The 20,497-nt window shown below is 42.8% G+C and overlaps 1 protein-coding gene across 1 annotated transcript in view; it reads right to left on the bottom strand.

Moving 5' to 3' along the window:
* COL24A1 (collagen type XXIV alpha 1 chain) overlaps positions 1–19,558 on the bottom strand; it is a 378,533-nt gene extending 358,975 nt beyond the window's left edge. The window contains exons 1-6 of the mRNA XM_036755470.1: positions 19,499–19,558; positions 18,378–18,514; positions 18,055–18,227; positions 17,480–17,616; positions 16,415–16,598; positions 4,145–4,169 (exon numbers count right to left, since the gene is read on the bottom strand). Coding sequence (XP_036611365.1) covers positions 4,145–4,169; positions 16,415–16,598; positions 17,480–17,616; positions 18,055–18,227; positions 18,378–18,514; positions 19,499–19,558 — 716 coding nt within the window. The remainder of the gene's footprint in view (positions 1–4,144; positions 4,170–16,414; positions 16,599–17,479; positions 17,617–18,054; positions 18,228–18,377; positions 18,515–19,498) is intronic.
* Positions 19,559–20,497: the final 939 nt, after the last annotated feature.

Below are 20,497 nucleotides of genomic sequence, written 5' to 3'. Positions count from 1 at the left end.
AAAATAGGCCGGATCTAATGAGATTAAATATAATAGGCAAAAAAATAAAGTCATGTACTTTATCCAAAGTATCAATGGCAAAAGGATAGGAGAGCCAGACAGAAATACATTAATTCACTTAATATGACTAAAGAATTGATTCAACTTAAAAAAATTAAAATCACAAAATAATAGTATCTAAATCAAAGAATCCATCCATCACGATGACAGATCCAGAGACAGAAGAGACCACAGTCAGGGACAAGTCCATGAGTGCGTTTCATGTGCCAAGCCTTGTAAGGGTGCTGGTAATCCATGGATGAAAATACTTGCTAAGAATAATACTATACTTTACCATTTACAAACACTTTACAGTTATTATTTCATCATTCTCTGCCCTGGTGGAGCTTACATTCTCTCTAGGATATGTACGCATACAAGCATATTTGGTTTGATTGGAGCTAGTCTTGTGATTTCGCTAGTATTGGGAAGTCTTAAAGGTGTGATTCTTTATGCAGATTGCTATTTAGAACCTTTGATGGGGGTAAGCAAACCATGGGTCAAATCTAGTCCACCAGCTATTTTTGTAGGGCCTGAGAGATAAGAATGGTTTTTACATTTTATAATATCCTGGGCCACATGAAAACAGATGGAGGGCTCCATCTGGCCCATGGGCCATAGCTTGTCAACCCCTGCCTTGGAAAGTTACCTGGCAAACAGAGAGATGGAGTGACTTGTTCAAGGTCATATAGCCAGTCTGTGCCAGGGTAGAATATGAGCTTCCCAGGGCTTCCCAAATCTAAGACACACTCTTTATTCACCATGAAAATTGCCTCTCAGATACCAACTATAGCTAAGGTAATTGAGGTAGATCGAAGGTGGAGAAGGAAGGGTCTCTTGTAAAAAGTGACACTGTCACGTATTGCCATATTCTACCCTAGTCAGCCCACATCTGGAATATGTCTTTAGGTTGGATACCATACTTTAATGACACATCCCAAGGAAGGCAGACAGAATGGTGAGAGAAAACTAAAACCATGTCATGTGAGGGACACTTAAGGAATTGTGGATGCTTAGCCTGGAGAAGATGTTACGGTGATTTTAGAATATTTGAAAGATAATCGTGAGGAAGAGAGATTAGATTTGTTCTGTGTGACTTCAGATGATCTAACTAGAGACCAATGGCTAAGAGCCTGACAAAGGTAGAGATTAGAAGAGTATAGGGAAGACTTTTTGAACAATTAGAAGGTGGCAAAAATGGAATGGACCATGAGATAGTGAATTCTCCATCATCAGAAGTGTTCGAGAAAATGCTCGATTAAAACCTATTAGGAATGTTACAGACATATTCCTTCTTCCTTCCATAGGGAAGTGACTTCTATGGGCTAGGTGACTCCCAAGATCCCTTCCAACTAGAGACTCTGTGATTTTTATGACTAGACAATAATTGGTATAAACCAAATGCTATTCAAATGAGCATAAATACCTTCACTTCAGGAATTATGCAATATATCTTTTTACTATAGTGATTCCATTTTATAAAATCACAAAGTAATTTAATTGACCACATTGGTCCCTTGCTCAAGAACTTTCCATAGTTCCACCTGGACTTTGGGAAAAAATGTAAATTCCTATCTCTGGCACCTAAAATCTTTTATAATCTGGATCAAACCTAGCTTTCCAAATTGTTCTCACATTATTTCTCCCAGACAATACTGCACTCTCTGTAGTCTCGTCAAGTTTATCTATCTGCTGTTCGTCATCCAAAACATTAGGACAGCTAAGTGATGTGGTGGATGGAGCACCAGGCCTGGAGTCAGGAAGATCCGAGTTCAAATCTGGCCTTAGACACTTACTAACTGTGTGAGCCTGGGCAAGTCACTTAACCCTGCTCGTCTCAGTTTCCTCATCTGTAAAATGAGAAGGAAATGGCAAACCACTCCATTACCTTTGCCAAGAAAACCCCAAAATGAGTCATGAAGGGTCAATAGGACTGAAACAACTAAATGACAACAAATCCCAAACGTTCCATCTCTTGCCTCCAAGTATTTACAAAAGCTGTATCGTCCTCTCTTCCCTTGTGCCTCAAATGCGCTCACTCCCTTCTCACCTCTGCCTCTCACAATACTTAGCTCCCTTCAAAGCTCAGCTCAGGTGTCGCCAGTCAGGGGCTAGTTCTATTAGACCTTCCCGATTACTCTGCATTTACTTTTTGTATATTTAACATTTTTGTGTGTATCTTGTTCTCTCCAAATAAAATGTATGTTCCTCAAGGGCAGGGACTATTTTGTTTTTGGTTCTGTAATGCCAGGGCCTAGCACGGCTCCAGGACACATAGTAGATGCTAATTCTTTGAATTCACATGGAAAAGTCAATGCTGTTTGTACAAGATTAGACACACAAACCACTCGTATTAGAATCATGAACCCATTAGAACCCATCCGGATTGGGTGTCAGGGTTTTTGTGTTTAGACCAACATTGAGAAGTTTGATTAGGATTAGTTAATGTCTTCATTAGGGTTAACTAGTTAATGTCTTCTTAAGATTAGCTAATGTCCTCACCACCATGCATGTGTGTGTAGGTATATGTATATGTATATGTATATGTATATGTATATGTATATGTATATGTATATGTATATGTATATACGCACATACACATATATACACACAGTATGTGTATACATATATACACATGTATACATATACTGTGTATATGTATATATGTGCACATGTATGTATATGTATGTATAGATGTGTGTTTATTTATTTATTTGTCTATTTATTACTGTGTCAGCTTATGGAGCCTTCTGAAATTACTCCTCTTACAGAAGAGAAGGGAATGGAAATCTGGTGTTTTAGGGGATTTGAGCAGAGACAGAAGTAGTCAGTCTTGGACAGAGAGAATATCTCTACATTAGCAGGAATGGATCTGAAACACTGTGCATTAATAAGCTCAGTGTCCTTCGATTAACAAATGAATTTTTTAAGAAACTATGAAGTGCTTACTATGTGACAAGCAATGTGGTAAATGCTGGGACGGAAAATGCCAAAGTGAGGAGTACCGGTGGTACCTGCCCTCGAGGAGGATACATTTTAGTAGCAAGAAACAAAGCACAAAGAGTGAGTGGAGTTCAAAGAAAGCTGTTTTGGTCTGGGAAATCCCAGGGATGGGGATTGAAACAGTATGATGATGTTGATTTCATCAGATCTCAGGTCAAGAAATGGGAGAGGAGGGAAGATGGGAAATGCACAGCAAGGATAGAATGGAAAATACCCAAGGGGAGCATAAGAACGATGGCGCCACATCGGAGCTAGGACAGAGAACTCTCTTGAGATGAAATGGAACTGGACGCATTTTTACTCTTACAAGGAGATATGTAACTTACCCTACCCTACCAAAAAGTGGATTCATTTGCAAATATCACCAACCATTTTACTAAGACAAAGGATCAATTCATAGCATTAATTGAGCCCCTGGTATGTAGGAGAAAGAATTCTTGGTACATTCTCTACTCTCTATCTCACATCAGTAGCATGTTTTCACCTGGACTCCTAGATTAGTGGTTCTCGTGCTGGGGGACTTTAGACACTTTCAGGGGGTACATGAATTAAAAACTTATTTTCATAATAATACTAATATGTTGTTTACCTATTAAAATACTCCTTCCTTTTCCAACTACATCTGTGTAAAGCCATATTTTCTTTATTTACTTCAACCAAAACAACATAGTGCAACAATTGAATGTCAAAGCAGACAGGAGAAACCACTGTCTTCTATTAAGCCAAACATTAAAGAGATTTTCAAAACTATGTAAAATAATGCTATTCTTCTCATAAATGTTTTCTTTATGAAAAATAGTTATTTTTCATAAAAATATGTTATTCATATTAATTTGAAATGAGCTTTTTACTGTTATTTTTAAATGAATTCATAAATAGAACAAAATTTGTCAGTTTTAATTTCTAATATGAGAAATGCTGATATAGCCCACATGAACAAAAACTTTTTGGGGTCCTCAATAATTTTTAAGAGTTGTAAGGGGGTCCTGAGATCAAAAGTTTGAGAACTGTTCTTCCAGAGTAAGGGAAAAATACAAAGGATCCACAATTACAGAGGCTGAGAAATTGCATCAATTCAATTAGACATTTATTAAACACCTACTGTATACAAGGCACAGAATTATCTCCTGGGGACACAAAGACAAAAACAGAGTGACTTCAAGGAACTTTCATTCTACTTAGGGGGTGGGGTGAGAATACAATATGTATTTGAATATATGAATAAGTCCAAAGCAATATCCAAAGGGAGATAGCTGATAGTTTGAGGAAGGGCAGGGAAAAGCCAGAAAGGCCTTCCAAAGGACCCTAACACAGATCACAATCCATCTATGGGCTTAGCAAAGCAGTCATGGACATGCATCTATAGTACCTAAGGTGATATGAATTTTCCAGGGCCTCAAAGTTATTAATGCGTCAGGGGCAGGATCAGAAGTTCATGCCAAAACCAGCATTCTTACCTACCCTATTGTACTCTCCCTCTTTACTATGATGCTGACCTCTTTAGCAACGTCTGACTCAGTGGGATAAAACTAGATAAGTCAAGGAATGAGCACAATTCTTATGCATTTTGAGAATGATTCATTCATTAGTTATGCAATCAAGGTGTAGTTGCCAAAATAAAAATTTTGGACCAGGGCTCTATTATAAGTCACAATTTTGATAGTGGGCTTAATGATAGGTAACCAGTTTCAAAACCTCAAGACCTGAGCCATCCAGACATTCCGCAGTTCAAATGCTGGTCAACCTTAAGCTGCTCTTATGAAAGCAATAGCAAAATTATAACATGGAATCTTAAAAAGACTTTTAGCATGAAAGAAAACCACATACACGGCAACCGACTTAGATGGTTCTTCATCTAGAGATGTGTCATATTTAATAGTTTCAATCACTGTCTGTTATACAATATGGATTATTCTGTGATATATTTATCTAATGTGTCCTTATATGATTATTGTTGAGTCATTTGAGTTGTGTCTGGCTCTTTGTGACTTCATTCGAGGTTTTCTTGGCAAAGATACTGGAGTGGTTTGCCATTTCCTTCTCTAGTTCATCTTACAGGTGAGGAAACTGAGACAAACAGGGTTAAGTGACTTGCCCAGGTTCACACAGCTAAGAAGTATCCGAAGATATATTTGAACTCAGAAAGATAAGTCTTCCTGACTCTAGCCTTGGCACTCTATCCACTGTGCTACCTAGTTGCTCCTCTTTATAAGATAGGATATTCCAAATTATAAATCAAAAAATATTTGACTTTTTTTCTTTTTTACTATCCCAAGGAAAGGTGCATGTAGCTTTCAACAGCTGGAGCTGCGATGTGAAGATTTGGCACCCATCTGTTTGGCATGATCTTTGGCTAATCCAGAGTGAATTCTACGGTACTCACTCTAGACTGGTGAACTCCAGTATGGCTTTCACTCTTAAGCGACAGGAGGCTGTCTTCCTCCTTCTCTGTATTTCCATACATTAAAATGGTACATATAGATCACCCACACTGGCAAGAAGCCCAGCATTGCCATCATCAGGCGATAATTCATCTGAATCATGCTGCCTTAGCAAAATATGAGTAGGGAAACAGGCAGCACCTGCCCCAGGTACCTCTGGCACAGGCTGGAACTTTAATCACTTGCATGAGTTGACAGATGGAAAAAGTCAACCCACTAAGCACTCATCTGCTTACCATGAGGGCAGAGAAAACACCTGCAAGATGCATTTGATGGGCTCAGCACCTCCCCCACCAATGACCTCAGGAAAAAAAATGAGCTTGCCCTAGACATGCTGACAAGTTCATTCATGGTTCCAGACAAGAAAATCTAAACTTGTCAGGTATCTTTTTTTTTCTCACCTTATCCAGGTGATCCCAGGAGATTATGACAAATCGGTTAGACCATACCTTATGTAAGTGTACTTATGCAACCAACTCCATGACTAATGGAGAGGAACAGACAGATGGTTGACGTATGCAGTCATTCCCTCTTTTTCTTTGGCTCATGTCAAGGAGTCAAATTTAATCAAGGAGAAATAATTAAGAAAGAGACCAAAGACAGACACTGTACTGCCTTCTGTTCAGGGAATCTTTATCTGCCTCGTCTGTTTCTGGAGTATTGCGGAAGGAGTGTGGAACTAGGAATCAGTAGACCTGGTTCAGGTACCAGCAATGACAGTCACTCTGTGACCTGGGGCAAGTCATATACTCTCAGGCCATCGGTCTCCTCAACACATGAGAGGGGTGCCAGAAACACTCCCACTACCCACCTCAGGGTTGTTCTGAGGAAAGCATTTGCCAGCTTCAAAGAATGGTAAATATGTGTGTTATGATGATTATTTCACTGTAGGCAAAGTTATGGTGTGAAGATTTCTAGCTTGGCCACCAGAAGCAGAGAAATAAGAATGCCAGAGAACATAATATATGGTCAGAAATGTTTAATTTTTCTCACGTGTCAAAGAACCCAAAGGGGAGAGAAAAAGGTCTTAAGTGAGAACAGTTGGTTTTTAACAGACAGCATCTAGGATTATAAACTCCAGAGGTTTCCTATCACCTCCAGGATAAAACACAATAATCCCTTCCACATTGTGACTTTCCCCATCATGGTTTCCATATATTCGATTGGGTCAGTATAAGAAATTAAATGGGAATTTTGGGGGAGTTTTGAGGAAGCCGCAGATTACACAAAAAAGTTTAGGAACTCAGAAACTCATAAAATATATGTACAATGTTGTATAATGTCAATATGTTTTATCTTGTAATACCATAATAATTCAGACTTCTTCTCTGGTACAGAGGGAGGGTCCAAAAATTTCACACGGATTTTCCAAATAGCAGGGACACCATATCCCTAACCCTCTCAATATGGAAAGGATAACTATAAAAATCGTGTTCGGCATTTAAGCTGTTCCCAATCTGGCCTCTTCCAGTCTTCTTCTATTTTACTCCCCTCCACATCCAATATGATTCAGCAACACTGACCTCCTTGCTGTTGCTAAAATGAGACACATCTTCAGACTCTGGGCATTTTCACAGGCTATTCCTTATGCCTGGAATGCCCTCCCTCCTCATCTCCTGACTTCTCTGGTTTCCTTCAGGTACTAGCTAAAATCCCACCTGCTACAAGAAGCATATTCTGATCCCCCTTAATTCTTGTGCCTTCCCTCTTTGGATTATCCCAATTTATTCTGTGTATATGTTGTTACTATATAATTGTTTTCCTGTTATCTCCTGTATTAGAATGTGAGAACTTTAAAAGCAAAGACTGTCTTTTTTGCTTTTGTTTTCACCCCAGGGCTTAGCCCAGTACTTAGTCCAGTGCCTGGACCATAATTGGCTCAGTCGATAGAGCACTGGACCTGGAGTCAGGAAGTCTCATCTTCCTGAATTCAAATCTGGCCTCAGACACTTCCCAGTTGTATGACCATGGACAAGTCACTTCACCCTGTTTGCCTCAGTTTCCTCATATGCAAAATGAGTCGGAGAAGGAAATGGCAAACCATTCCAGTATCTTTGCCAAGAAAATCCCAAATGGGTTCAGGAAGAGTCAGACACAACTGAAAAACAACTGAATACAACAAATGTTTGTTGACTAACCCACATACAACTTGCCAAAAGTCACCGATGCAGGCCAGCACCTTCTTTGCAACTTACAGAAAGATCCCTGGAGCACCAAGAGGTAAAATGACTTGTTCTACTTGTGTATACACACACACATACACACACACAAATATATGTATATATATATATATATACATATGTGTACACATGTGTGCATATGTACATATATATATACATGTGATAAAACTATCAGTAAACAATAAACTAAGTTACAGAATTCTAGAATATAAATATATGAGTGTTTGTGTGTATATATGTATATCCCCCCCCCCAAAGCCCATTGGTGCGGGACTTTCTCCTTATTGGTAGAGATGAATGCCCTGCCCTGCATGGGGGTGGGGCAGAGTTAATGAGAGGAAAGAGCTTCAGTTCTGGAGAGTCCTTTTTTGGGACTCTCCAATGAAAGTTCCTTTCAAGTCTCTCTTCAGGACTCTGGGTGAGTCCCCATTGGGACTCATCAAGCTTCAAGTCTTCTTCAATCAGAGTTGTTTTGGGTATTCTGAATATTCTTGGCACTCATGGCTTCTAGCTTCAAGAGAGAAGAAGGAAGAGGCCACTCCCACTTCAGGTCGTTGAAGGAAAAGCCTCTCAGAAGCCATGGGAGGAGCTGGCCAGCTCCATCATGGCCCCATGCCCAGCTTGCTTCCCTTGGATACAATGCAGGACTCTCTCTTTTGGTTGAGTGGAACTTTGTATTACCTGGTATATATTCTCTGATTTGTGTTTTGCTATGATTTAGATAAATGGGTTTCTTTGCTATTTGCTTTGTGTGTTCACTGTGGAACTAGCATTAGGTAGGGAAGGAATCAAGTCTTAGATGCAGAGTTTGGGGTCCTCCTTCCACCAAAATGACAAAGTCATCAAATGGTAGCTCAAATTCCATCATATCTTCTCAACAAGCAATATTTAAGGGAGCAGACTTTCTCCCTCTGGGGAGAACAGTGATGGCCTCTGGCACTAACCTCCTGCTCCCCCTCCTGAAGGAATGAGAATCTCCCTTGGAGAAGGGTGGAGGGGAGAAGAGGCTAGAAATGTCTAATGTGCCTCCTTTGGAGGCATACACAGTGATAAAGACAGACTGCAACACACACACATACACAAGGACAGTATGGTGGATTTAGAGTTAGCCTTAGAACCATTCAAGTCCCACTGGTACGTATTGGCTACGGGACCATGGGCAAATCACAACCCTTGAGTGTCGAAGGAAATTCTTTAAGGTTATATGTTGGAGGGAAGTGATATGCTTTGGAAAGGGCTTTCTTCACTCTGGAACTCCCTATACTCATCAATCGCAGTCCCAAACCCCATATATCCACCATAACACCTTGCATCTCATTGTATATATACACATCCCTTGCAGCTTTTTATCTTATTATCCTAGGGATCCCCAAGGTATCCATTCAAGTCCTAAATTTCTATAATTCCAGGATGACTCTGTCCATTCTTTGCTGGCAGAGGACAAAGACAAATTTACAGGCAGAAATGATCACCACAGAGACAGGAGACATGATTTGACCCAATAATAGAATCTGTAGAAAATTTTGAGTTTTACTGTACATTATTTCCATTAAATTATATCATATAGCCTCTGATTAATCACTTCATACACCTTGCTCATGTATTTAGTTTCCTCTAATAAAATGTCTAGCTGCAGAACTCAGTAGAAATATTTGCTTTCATTAACTTCTCAATGAAGGAAAGAAAACGACCCATTTCTTTATCGTGTTTGTGGTATTTAGAATCCCAAAGTGGGCCAAAGTAGGTATAAAAATTAACAGAGAACCTAAAAGAAATCAGACCAACTTGAAAAGAAGTTGGTTAGAGGGCAAGAGAACATTCAACGAAAGTGAAGGATATGGCCCACGGCACTGATTTTGACAGACTTGACTCAAATAACGAAGGGACAAGACAGAGGCCCGATTGTTTCAGCCTCTTGGGTGGGTGTTTACAAAGCAGCAAGCTACCATGTTACTGATGTGATTGTCCCTAACACACTGAGAACTTTGGAACTTTCCTCAAAGCCAAGCCCGGGAATCCTAAAGACCCTTGTTGTATTGGGAAACAAGAATAACTGGTTGGGTCCTTCAGTAGATGTCCTGGAGGTTTGGGCCCTGGAATAACACTTCCAAGTTTGATATCATTCATGCTCAATGCATCAGATGCAAAGCGAGAGGGTTGTAGGGAACTGGGGACCCCAGTTCCTACCTAGGACCGCTGACTATATCTAGGACCCCAGACAGGGGAAGAAGCATCAGCCTTCATTCCAGGGGCAGCTACCTGGGCAGCATCCAGACTTTCTCAGTTTTCCCTCACTTTGACTCAAGCAGCCCCCAGAGATTCTACTTGATTATGATCTCCATGGGACGCTGTGCTTCTTTTTGTATGGTAATATTGATGCTGACTGTGGTCATTGCTTTTACTTATTCTGAGGGGAGCCGTGAAATTTAGGGGACACTTTGTGTCCGTGTATGGAGGGCCCTGAGTGATTTTCTTTCAAACCAGTCCACTTGGGCCTCACCTCATCTGTAAAAGGAAAGACGTGGACAAGCTGGCCTCTGAGGTCCAACCAGGCCAACCTTCTCCTTTATAGATGAGAAAACTGAAGCCTAGAAAGCTTTTCTATTACAAGTGATAAATGTGAGTTTGTTCTTTTCACTTCTTTTTTTTTTCCAATTGAATCAAGTAAAAGCAAATGAATGGTGTTCAGTCCCATCCAACCCCATTTGGGGTTTTCTTGGCAGAGATACTGGAGTCATTTGCCATTTCCTTCTCCAGCTTATTTTACAGATGAGGAAACTGAGGCAAACGGGGTTAAGTGACTTGTTTAGGGTCACATAGCTAATAAGTATCTGAGGCCAGATTTGAACTCAGCAAGATGAATCTTCCCGACTCCAGGCCTGGCACTTTATCCACTACACCACAGAGCCACCCCGGTCAAGTGATTAGAGTGGACTAATCTAAAAAACAAACTTGTGAGGTTAACAGGTCCAGTGGAAAGAACTCTTGCCTTGGGAGTCCGGAGACATGGGTTGAAATCCTGCTCCTCATACTTATTAGAGGTGCGACCATTGGTACATCATTTCTGGTCTTTATTTCTTATCTGGAAAATGGGAATAATTAGACTTGGACTACCTGTCTCAGGGAGTTGCTGAGAGGAAGATGCTTTGTACACCTTAAAGGACCATGCACATGTGTGCTTATTTTTGCATATATCAGTCACTCTCAAAATGACCCATAAATCATAAATCTCACAATCAGCAACTTTCTTAACGTTCTAGGAGTATGCTATACTGGAAATAGCTCTGGTTCTGAAAAAGGACCTGAGTTCAAATCCCAGTTCTGATGCTTATTCTCTATGTGACCTTAGACAAGTCAGTTAATCTCTGGGGGCCTCAGTTTTTCCTCATGCGTAAAAGGGAAGGGAGGTTAGTCTAGATGGCCTCTGAGGTCCCTTCTGGCTCAGCAGCTCTGATCCTAATGAGTTTTCATGCTAAAATATCTAATGGTCTCAATAGCTTTCCAGGTTTTCCTCTTTACCACCTGTTGCAGACCCAGAGATACAAGAGCTAGAGAGGACTTTGGAGAACATCTCCAACCCCCAAATTTGGCAGATGAGGAAACTGAGTCCCAGAAAGAGGCCATTTGCACCAGGTCACATGGCTAGGAAATGGCAGAGCCAAAACTCACAACTGGGTCTTCTGAATCCAAGTATAGCATTTAGAGAGTCTGGAAAGGACCTGCTTGGTTTACAGCTGAGGGAGCTGAGGCCCATACTGGTCATGTCATTTAGGACAATGGATTAAGAGGCTGAAAGAGACCTCAGAGGCCATCTAGTGCAAGCTCCTCCTTTTCAATAAAAAGAAACTGAGGCTGAGGAAATTGAAGACATAGGATTACAGATTAGAAGCTAGAAGGGCCCTCAGGGTTCCAGAGGCTATCTAGGCTGATTATCCTATTATACAGATGAGGAAATTGTGTCCTACAAAGACGTAAATTTTCTTTCTATTACAAATGATGTCTGTTGTTTTTTTTTCTTTTTTTTTCACTTGAAACAATAACTGTAATTTCTCTTGAATAGAGCCATCCTCTGACAACAGAAAGGGGCAGCTAAGTGGGTCAGTGGATAGAGTGCCAGGTCTGGATCATCTTCCTCAGTTCAAATCTGGCTGTGTGACCCTAAGCAAGTCACTTAATTCTGTTTGACTCAGTTTCTTTATCCATAAATGAGCTGAAGAAGGAAATGGCAAACCATTCCAATATGTTTGCCAAGAACACCCCGAATGGGGTCGTGGAGTATTGGACATGACTTAAAAAATTATTAAACAACTGAGCCAGACCCAAGAAAATGAGGTAACCCTCTACTTACCTTTAGTGAGATGCCTGAGCAAGTAAAGGGGCCTAGACATAATTATTTTGGAGCCTGTACCTCCAGGTGAGGCCTAAATCATAGTATGAATAAAACTTGCCCTTATTCAACCTCTCCCATCCCAGAGCAGAATCCTACATTTAAATAAATAACTACATTTCCTTCTGCACATAAACTGTTTTACTGTAAACACGTATTTAGACTACATAGACCACAAAGTCACTTTAAAAAATAGAAACGGGTGTCAGCTAGGAAATAGATCCTCTCTTAGAAACAAAACATTCTATCTTTTGTCACTGATACCCTTTAATTACCAGGAGACTGTGCCGGATGGGCCATCCCCCGGGCTATCCCATTGGTTTGGTAAGCTAAAGACTTCAGAGAAGGCAGTGAGACACAATGGAAAGAGCCTCAGTCCTAGAGTCACAGGTGGCTGTTGTTGTTGTTCAGGCATTTCAGTCGTATCCGACTCTTCGTAGCTCCATTTGGAGTTTTCTTGGCAAAGATACTAGAGTGGTTTGACATTTTTTTTCTCCAGGTCATTTTACAGATGAGGAAACTGAGGCAGGGTTAAGTGACTTGCCCAGGGTCACACAGCTAGGAAGTGTCTGAGGGCAAATTTGAAGACAGATCCTCTTTACTAAAAGGCAGTGCTCTATCCATTGCTCAACCTAGCAGCCATGGTTGTAGTGGTGGTAGTAGTAGTAGTAGTAGTAGCAGTAGTAGTTAGTGGTAGTAGTGATAGCAGTGGTAGTAGCGGTAGTAGTGGTAGTAGTAGTGGTAGTAGTGATAGTGGTAGTAGTGGTAGTAGTGGTAGTAGAGTGGTAGTAGTGGTAGAGGTAGCAGTAGTAGTAGTAGTAGTAGTGGTAGTAGTAGTGGTAGTAGTGGTAGTAGTGGTAGTAGTGGTAGTAGTAGTGGTAGTATTTATCCACCGCACCACCTATCTGCTCCTAAATCACAGGACCTCACCAGCTGTGTGACTTTGGGCAAGTCAATGATACCAACAGTAACAACCAACATTTATACAGTGTTTCCTCTGTGCCAGGCACAGTATTAAGCACTCTCTCTGCTTCAGTTTCCTCCCCTTAAAATAAGAGTTAGACTAGACAGCCTCCAAGATCCTTTCTAATTCTAGACCTCTGGTTCTCTAAGACTTTCTAGTTTTACTGTTTCCCTTTTGCTAATTTTACGGGCTTCCACACTTGGGGAGATGATTGAAAAGCAGTCACAGGAAATATAATATGGCTTTAAAAGAGGTGAGTTTGAAATGGGTAGCCCTCCAAGTGGTTTCTGGATGCCTGGGTTCAGGTCTGTGATGAAATGAAGCTTTCTTTCCCCTCCCAAGGGCATCATTGCAAAAGAACCATGGAAAATGAAAACTTCATAGCTTTCGAAGGAGCTGGGGCTTCAGTGAGTGGTTTGCCCTTAACATCAGCTGCTTCTCCCATGTATCTCCAGGATGCTTCCAGCTTCCAGCCCTTTTGGTATGGCTTTCAAACTAACTTCCATTTCCTCAAGGAAACAGGCTCTTCTTCCTATATTTGATTCTCAGGTTAAAGCTAATTAACTGGGGCAGGAAGCAGGAGGAGGGATTAATATCATATAACAACTGCCTACCCTTTCTCAAGGGCTACTTACTGCTCACTCTTTCCTGTGCTTTGTAAACATGAAAATGAGTTTGAGAGTTTATATGTTCTTTTTTTCCCTCCCTCAGCTGAAACAGATTGGATCATTACTTAAATTATGCAAACAAATAACTGTACTTCTCAAAACCTGGGACTTCCTCCCCATAGGTTCTCCCTACTTCATAAACCATTGCAATTTTGCTCCGATGTTCCCCTTTCAAATCATTTTGTCTCTCCTCCTCCCCGTCCCTCCCCCCAATCATCTGGACCCAATTTACAAACCCCAAACTGCCCAGGAATTTATGCAGGGCCTTTTCTCTGAGAGTCTGGAAGGGGAGTGAATACCAGACAAGAAGAGATCAGGACAGAAGGAATAGCTTTAATCCGTGAAGTTGATCACAACTAAGAGCAGCACTGAGCAGCGAGTAGCTTCAGGGTGTCCAGAGGAAGTAAGGGCTGTGGAGGGGAAGAGAAGAGGGGGAGAAGATTGGGGGGAGGGAGGAGGAGAGGAAGAGAAGAAGGAAGAAGAGAAGGAAGAGGAAATGAGGAAAAAGAAGAGGGGAAAGAGGAGGAGGAGTCTAGGCTGCTTACATAATTGCAATGTAATTCAAGGGTGGGGGCAGCTAAGTGGTGCAGTAGACAGTGTCAGTTCTGGGGTCCGAAAGACTCGTCTTCCTAAATTCAAATCCAGCCTCAGATACTTTCTAGCTCTATGACCCTGGGCAAGTCACTAAACCCTATTTACCTCAGTTTTCTCATCTGTAAAATGACCTGGAGAAAGAAATGGCAAGTCACTCCAATATCTTTGCCAAGAAAACCCCAAATGGAGTCATGAAGAGTCGGACATGAGCGAAAAATGACCAAACAACAACAAAATTCAAAGATTCTGGACATACCCAGAGAAATGCCTCTGAGTATGGACTTGTTGGGGGGGGGGCGGGGCAAACATGAAAGGGAAGGGTCCTTGACCATCTTCTTGACCCCAGCTGCAGTTTTCATAATATGCCCCTCAACAGATGGAGTAGTCATGGACCTGGAAAGATTTACACTCTAACATCAGAGGGGACAGGAACATAGAAGCTGAGGAGAATCCTGAGAAAACACAATATAGGTCTCACATGCAGATCTGGCTCTGCCCCCACCCCATATCTCACAGCCACTGAATTTGAGTGTTACTTCAAGACAATATGCTTATTTGTGATCTGTAAAATGGGGATAATACTTACCTTGCAAGATTCTGGGGAGAATCAAATTAGATTTGTATGTAAAGGGCTTTGCAAACCTTACATGTCCAAACAGCAGTTATTATTAAAGGTCACAAATCTAGACCTAGAAGGGGCCTCACAGGTCATCTAGTCTAATCCTCTCATTTTATACACGGAGAAACTGAGGTCCAAAGAGCTTAACCAAACTCACCCCAGATCACACGAGTAGTAAACATTAGAGATGGGATAGAAACCCAAATCCTTTGATCCCAGAGCCAGACCACAGGAATCTTAGTAGTCATCTAGTCCAAACCCGCTTTTCAGATGAGCAAACTGAGGTTGAGAGAAGTTCATGGACATGTTCAACTCAATTCAATAAAAGCTATCATTTAATAAGTGGCTACTAGATAGCTGGAACCAAGAAGGAAGGGAAGGAAAGACATTTATTACGCGATGGGCTCTGCGTTAAAAATCTTTACAAACATTATCTCATTTGCTATTCACAACAACGCTGAGAGGTAGGTGCTGTTACCATGCTCATCTTATAGTTGAGAAAAATGAGGCAGACAGAGGTTAGGTGATTTGCCCAAGGTCACACAGCTAGTAAGTGACTGAGCCTGGATTTGAACTCCGGGAGATGAGTCTTCCTGACTTCAGGCCCAGGACGTTAGCCACTGCACTACCCAGATTCCTCATGCCAAGATAGGCACTGCGGTTATAGAAAGAAAAGTAGAAACTTCCTGCCTTCAAGAAGACCTCCACAGGGCAGTACCTGCAAAGGCTGCCTTTGATATAGACTATGTCCTGATCACTTCCAGCTGGAAGCTGTCATATATGACTGAGCTCTAGTAGGAAGCCCATATCTTAAACAACCATTTTTCTAGGAAATTAATTCCTGAAAGTAGTTGTTCTTTCACCCCTAAGTCCCATGACCCCATAAACCACCCACTTCCCTCTCTGTCTCTCTTTCTTCACTTTTTCTTGGTCTAAGACTTTACTGTAGGCTGGGGGAGGGAGAAGAAAAGCCTTCTCTCCCAAAGGCTTTGTAAGGAGCGAATTTTGAGATTTTGAATTTTGAGAATAAATGAAAGACAGAAACAGAAGGTTATAGACACACACACACACACACCCCCCCCCCCACACACACACACCTCCAGCTCAGTCCAGGTCTCTGCCATTTTATTCCACACTAGGGATGGAGTACAAGTTTGTACACATCCACGCTGCCCCCATGATTGAAGGACATTTCTAAATTTACTCACAACCTTCACCCTCGGTTCTGACATCCTCATGACCCCTAGAGAGTTAGCTGGCATCTATTAGTCTGCCCCCATCCCTTCCGGTTAACCTAATGAAAGGGGCTACGTCTTTGTTGCAACGGCTTATCGTAGTATTCAGTATCCCCTCTCTACTCCCATGCCAGACATAAATTGATTTGCAACATTCAGAATTCCAAAGAAACCCCTTTCAAAGGAGAATTGAGAAGTATCCTGTCTACCCACTCCCCTTTGAATCCAAGAGGGTCTGAGGCTGGGGTGAGAGGCAGCGAACACACAGAACTCTAAAAACAAACCGGGGTAGCCACAGTAAGCAGCTACATCAGGCCCCTTCAATTTTGACCGGGTCCTGAGCTCCGCCCCCCTTCCACCCTTCCCCCAAACCCGCCCCGCTTCTCCCGCTTCTAAGTCCCAAATGACAGTGTAAGCGCAGAGAACAGGACGAGTTGGTGCCGTTTGCTGTAGTGATGGAAGGTGAGTCTGTAAAAGGAGATTCCAGCTTATACCTTAAGTTCCAAACCAGCATGATTCAGACTTCCTTAAGGTTATCGCTCCCTCACTCCTCAACCCCTTTCTACTAAAGGACTTGGAAACTGGGGCCCGAAACTGGCTGGGAATCCATAGACCGAGAGAGAAGCACAAAGCAGCCGGCAGACGCACCAAGGAGAAGGGCAGGGAAGGAGTAGGGACATAAGGGAGAGGGAAGATAGGGATGAACGAGAAGAAGAGAGAGAAACAGAGTGGGGGGAGAAAAAGAGAGAGGGTAGAGCAAGAAGAGAAAGAGGACAGAAGAGAGAAAGAGAAAGAAAAGGGGGAGAGAGAAAGGAGGCAGAGAAAAAGAAGAAAAGGAAGAAGAGTAGAGAGGTAAAGAAGAAAAGACAGGAAAAAGGAGGATAGAAAGAAGAGGGAGAGAACAAGATGAGACAAGGGAGGGGGAAGAAACTGAGAGGGAAAAGGAGAAGGAAGAAAGAAGAGAATAAGGGAAGGGAGAGAGCTCAAGAAGAGAGAAGGGAGATTTGGGGGTAGGAAGGTGGGGGGGATGTAGGCAAACCCACAGGAGCCTGAGGCATCTCCCTGCAGGGATCAGAGCCAATTCCCTTTTCCTCCCGCTCAAATGATGGTTTTAACATAAACTGTCTGAGATATCCTCTGGCAGGGGACTCTCTTTCAAACATGGTATTTTACAAATTGAAAAGACAAGGGGAATGCCACAGCTGCCCTGCGGCTCCCACGCCAAAAAGTGACAGGGAGCCGGAGCGCAGACCGCCTCCAGGCGCACAGGAAGAACCCAGCTTGGAGACTGTCTGCCTGCTCTCCTGCCCTCCTGCCCCACGCCTCCCGGGGCGGGCGCTCTTACTTACGTGATCGTGATCACCGTGGGGAAGACCTTTCCACGCCTTGTCCTGTGGGCTCCTAAATGCATTTGTATGCATCTGTCCAAGCAGCGAAGTGCTAACCGAAAACAGAAGCCAACTCCACACTGCTGGAGATGCAGGTACTGTCCATGAAAAGGGGGAAAAGAATCACAAGAAAAAATAAGGATGCTTCAAAACAAAACAAACAGAACTTTAAAACAACTAGCCAAGGGAAAAACAAAACAGCCCTATTGGAGCAAAATAGGGACCCGGGAAAGCTCCAAGCTGGTTGACAGCCCCAGGGGAATGGCTCTCCCCAGGGCCAGTCGCCAGGGGAGCGGAGGGCGAGCTCACTGTCCGGGGCAGAAGGAAGGCAGCCGGCAGCATCAATAGCGAGCGCCGCACGCCACCAAGCAAGCCCAGGAGTTCACTTGTGGTTCAAAGGCGACTCCGCGACTTCAGAGGAGCTCTCTGCATTGGGCTGGGGAGGAGGGAAGAGGGGAGGGAAGGAGATTGGGGGTGGGGGAAGTCCTTGGATCTGGGGAAGGAACCAGTGCCCAAACTTAGACACACACACGTACATGCACACACATACACCACAACTGCAATCAAGTCGGTGGAAGGGGGCTGGTGGCCACTGCGGAGAAGGCTTTCAGCGCCGAGTGCCGCCCCGGCCGGCTGCTTCTCTTTGGGGAGGAGAAGAGCCAACTCCGAGGAGCAAATCCGGCCGGTGTTAAATTTCACCGCTTGCGGACTGGCGATGACATCACCAAACACAGAGCACACCTCCCCCCCACCCCCTTCCCTTCCACCCATCAACCTTCTCCACCCCCACCGCTCTCCTACCCCGGAGCAGAGCGAGGAGCAGCCTCTGAGCCAGAGCGGACGCTGCTTTAGGGGCTACCTTATCTGCGCCTGCCCCGGCGGGCTGGAGCTGCGCGGCTCTCTCGGCCAAGCCTGTACAGAGCTACTCCCGCTAGGCTGCACTGTCAGTGGAGTGAGCTTCTCGCTGATGGTGTGCTTCCTTTTCCTTCTGTCCTCCTGAATACCAGGCACTTAGAGCTATCAGGGAACTCCCTCTAATTTAACAAATGAAGAAACTGAGGCCGAGAGAAGTGATTTGCTTAAGATTTCCCCATCCAATCCGATCCAACAAGCATTTATTAAGCACATGCCACTTACAAGGCACTGGACCAAGAGCTGAGTATTCAGTGGCAAAGGGAAAAACAATTCTGCCTTCAAAGAGCATTTACGATGGGGCGGGTAGCTAGTGATAAAACACTGATACATAATCATATGTGGAGTACACGTACACGTAGGGGAATTCAACTTAACAAACATTTATGAAGTGCTTACTATGTGGAAGACATGGTATAGAAGATAAAGAGCTTTTCTAGAAGCCAGCAAGTCTTGAGTTCTAGATCCACATCTGACATGTGATAGTTGTATGGTTCTGGCAAAGTCACTTATTCCGTCTATAACTCTAAGCTTCAGAGAAAGTATGGATCTGCATTGGTAAAAGGAGGAGCTCCCTATCGCAGTGAAATCATGAGTCCAATCCCTATGTGGGAGGTACTTTGCTTTAGAACCTGGGAAAAGAAAGAAAAAAAAAGACTCTAGTTTGAATAAAATCATCAAAAGTCTTTAGGAAGTAGCTCTTAGATTTAAAGGCTCATTAGGAGGCAGGAGAAGGTATCTATCTCTGTTCAGAGTCCCTTTTAAATCAAACACCTTTTAAAAGCAAACATTACTTTTCCTATGCCTCTTCACCCACTCACTACCACACATTTTTTTTTCAGTGTTTTTTCTCCTTGAATTTGTGAACATTAGTGGCCCCTGATTTCAAGCCAATACAATTCGACATTTCACCAATTTATCCATTTTCCTTGCAAATGCACTTACAGTCACAGGACTGAAGATTTCTCTTTGCTGGGAAGACAGGAGGAGTTATACTCTATTTTCTTTGCCCTTTCTCCATTTTCTTTTTACTTCTCTTCTGTTCTAAAATACACCTCATTCATTTACCATTCCTTTCCCTTTCAGCAATCTTATAGTGGCAAGAATGCCAAATTCTGAGTCAGTCATCTTGGTGGAAGACTTTGAGTCTGAGTACCTGGTTTCTAATCCTTGCCCTGTTGTTTACTTGCTGTGTGACCTTTGATAAATCATTTCATCTCTCTAGGTTTCCTCATCTACGGAAGAAGAAAGCTGGTGCTAGATAGAAGAACCAATGTGGGAGAGAAGGGACTTCCTTCTAGGAGAAGGCATCTTGCGCTCCCCTATTATGTGTTTGGGAGCAGACTCTTTACATCTACTGCAAAGCCAGAGCTAGTTGTGTCTTTAAAATAGCCAAACTGGGAAGTCTCTCTCAATTTCTGGCTGCATCCAGGATGCTTAGGCACCTTACACTGAGTTGGGTTTGGGGGAAGGGTTACATTTCACCTCTCCCTTTTAGGCCCTGTGGCCCCTAAAATTGGGTTTGAGGTTTTGCTCTATTTCATAAGTCCCTTTTAATTCTGGAGCTCAAGCTATAGAGTCTTTGGAGTCAAGATTTCTAGACAGATGTTGCTGTCAGTCCAACTGGGAAGCCCCAAGAAGCCAGGGTTCTGGGACTCATGCCCAGTGTGGCTTTGGACCTTGGTGGGACCATGCTATATAGGAGCTGAGTTGTGCTATGAGCCTAATCCCTCTCCCCAGAGCCTGAGTTGATGCAAGGGAGGGTCTATGTCCACTAAGTATTGGGAGGGAATATTTGTTCTAGCTATATCTTTAAAGTAAATATGCCTTTGTAAAAGCTAATCTGACTGTTGAGTGGTTAAAAGAAACTGGGATGCAGGGGCCCCCTAAAATTTGGGACCAGTAGCAGTGGGCGTTGTAGCCAGTGACAGAGAGACCAAACACCCTCAAACCCTTTAAGTCCTTTAAATGTGCTTGAGAGCAACGAGGGAGGGATGAAATATAACATACTTGGAGTACATGTGGTGGTGGGGGGGCAGAGTAGTTAAGTATTTACTAGGTGCAAGG

This window comes from Trichosurus vulpecula, chromosome 4 (genome assembly GCF_011100635.1).
Source record: "Trichosurus vulpecula isolate mTriVul1 chromosome 4, mTriVul1.pri, whole genome shotgun sequence".
Taxonomy (NCBI): domain Eukaryota; kingdom Metazoa; phylum Chordata; class Mammalia; order Diprotodontia; family Phalangeridae; genus Trichosurus; species Trichosurus vulpecula.
This window is presented reverse-complemented; position numbering and strand designations above follow the sequence as displayed.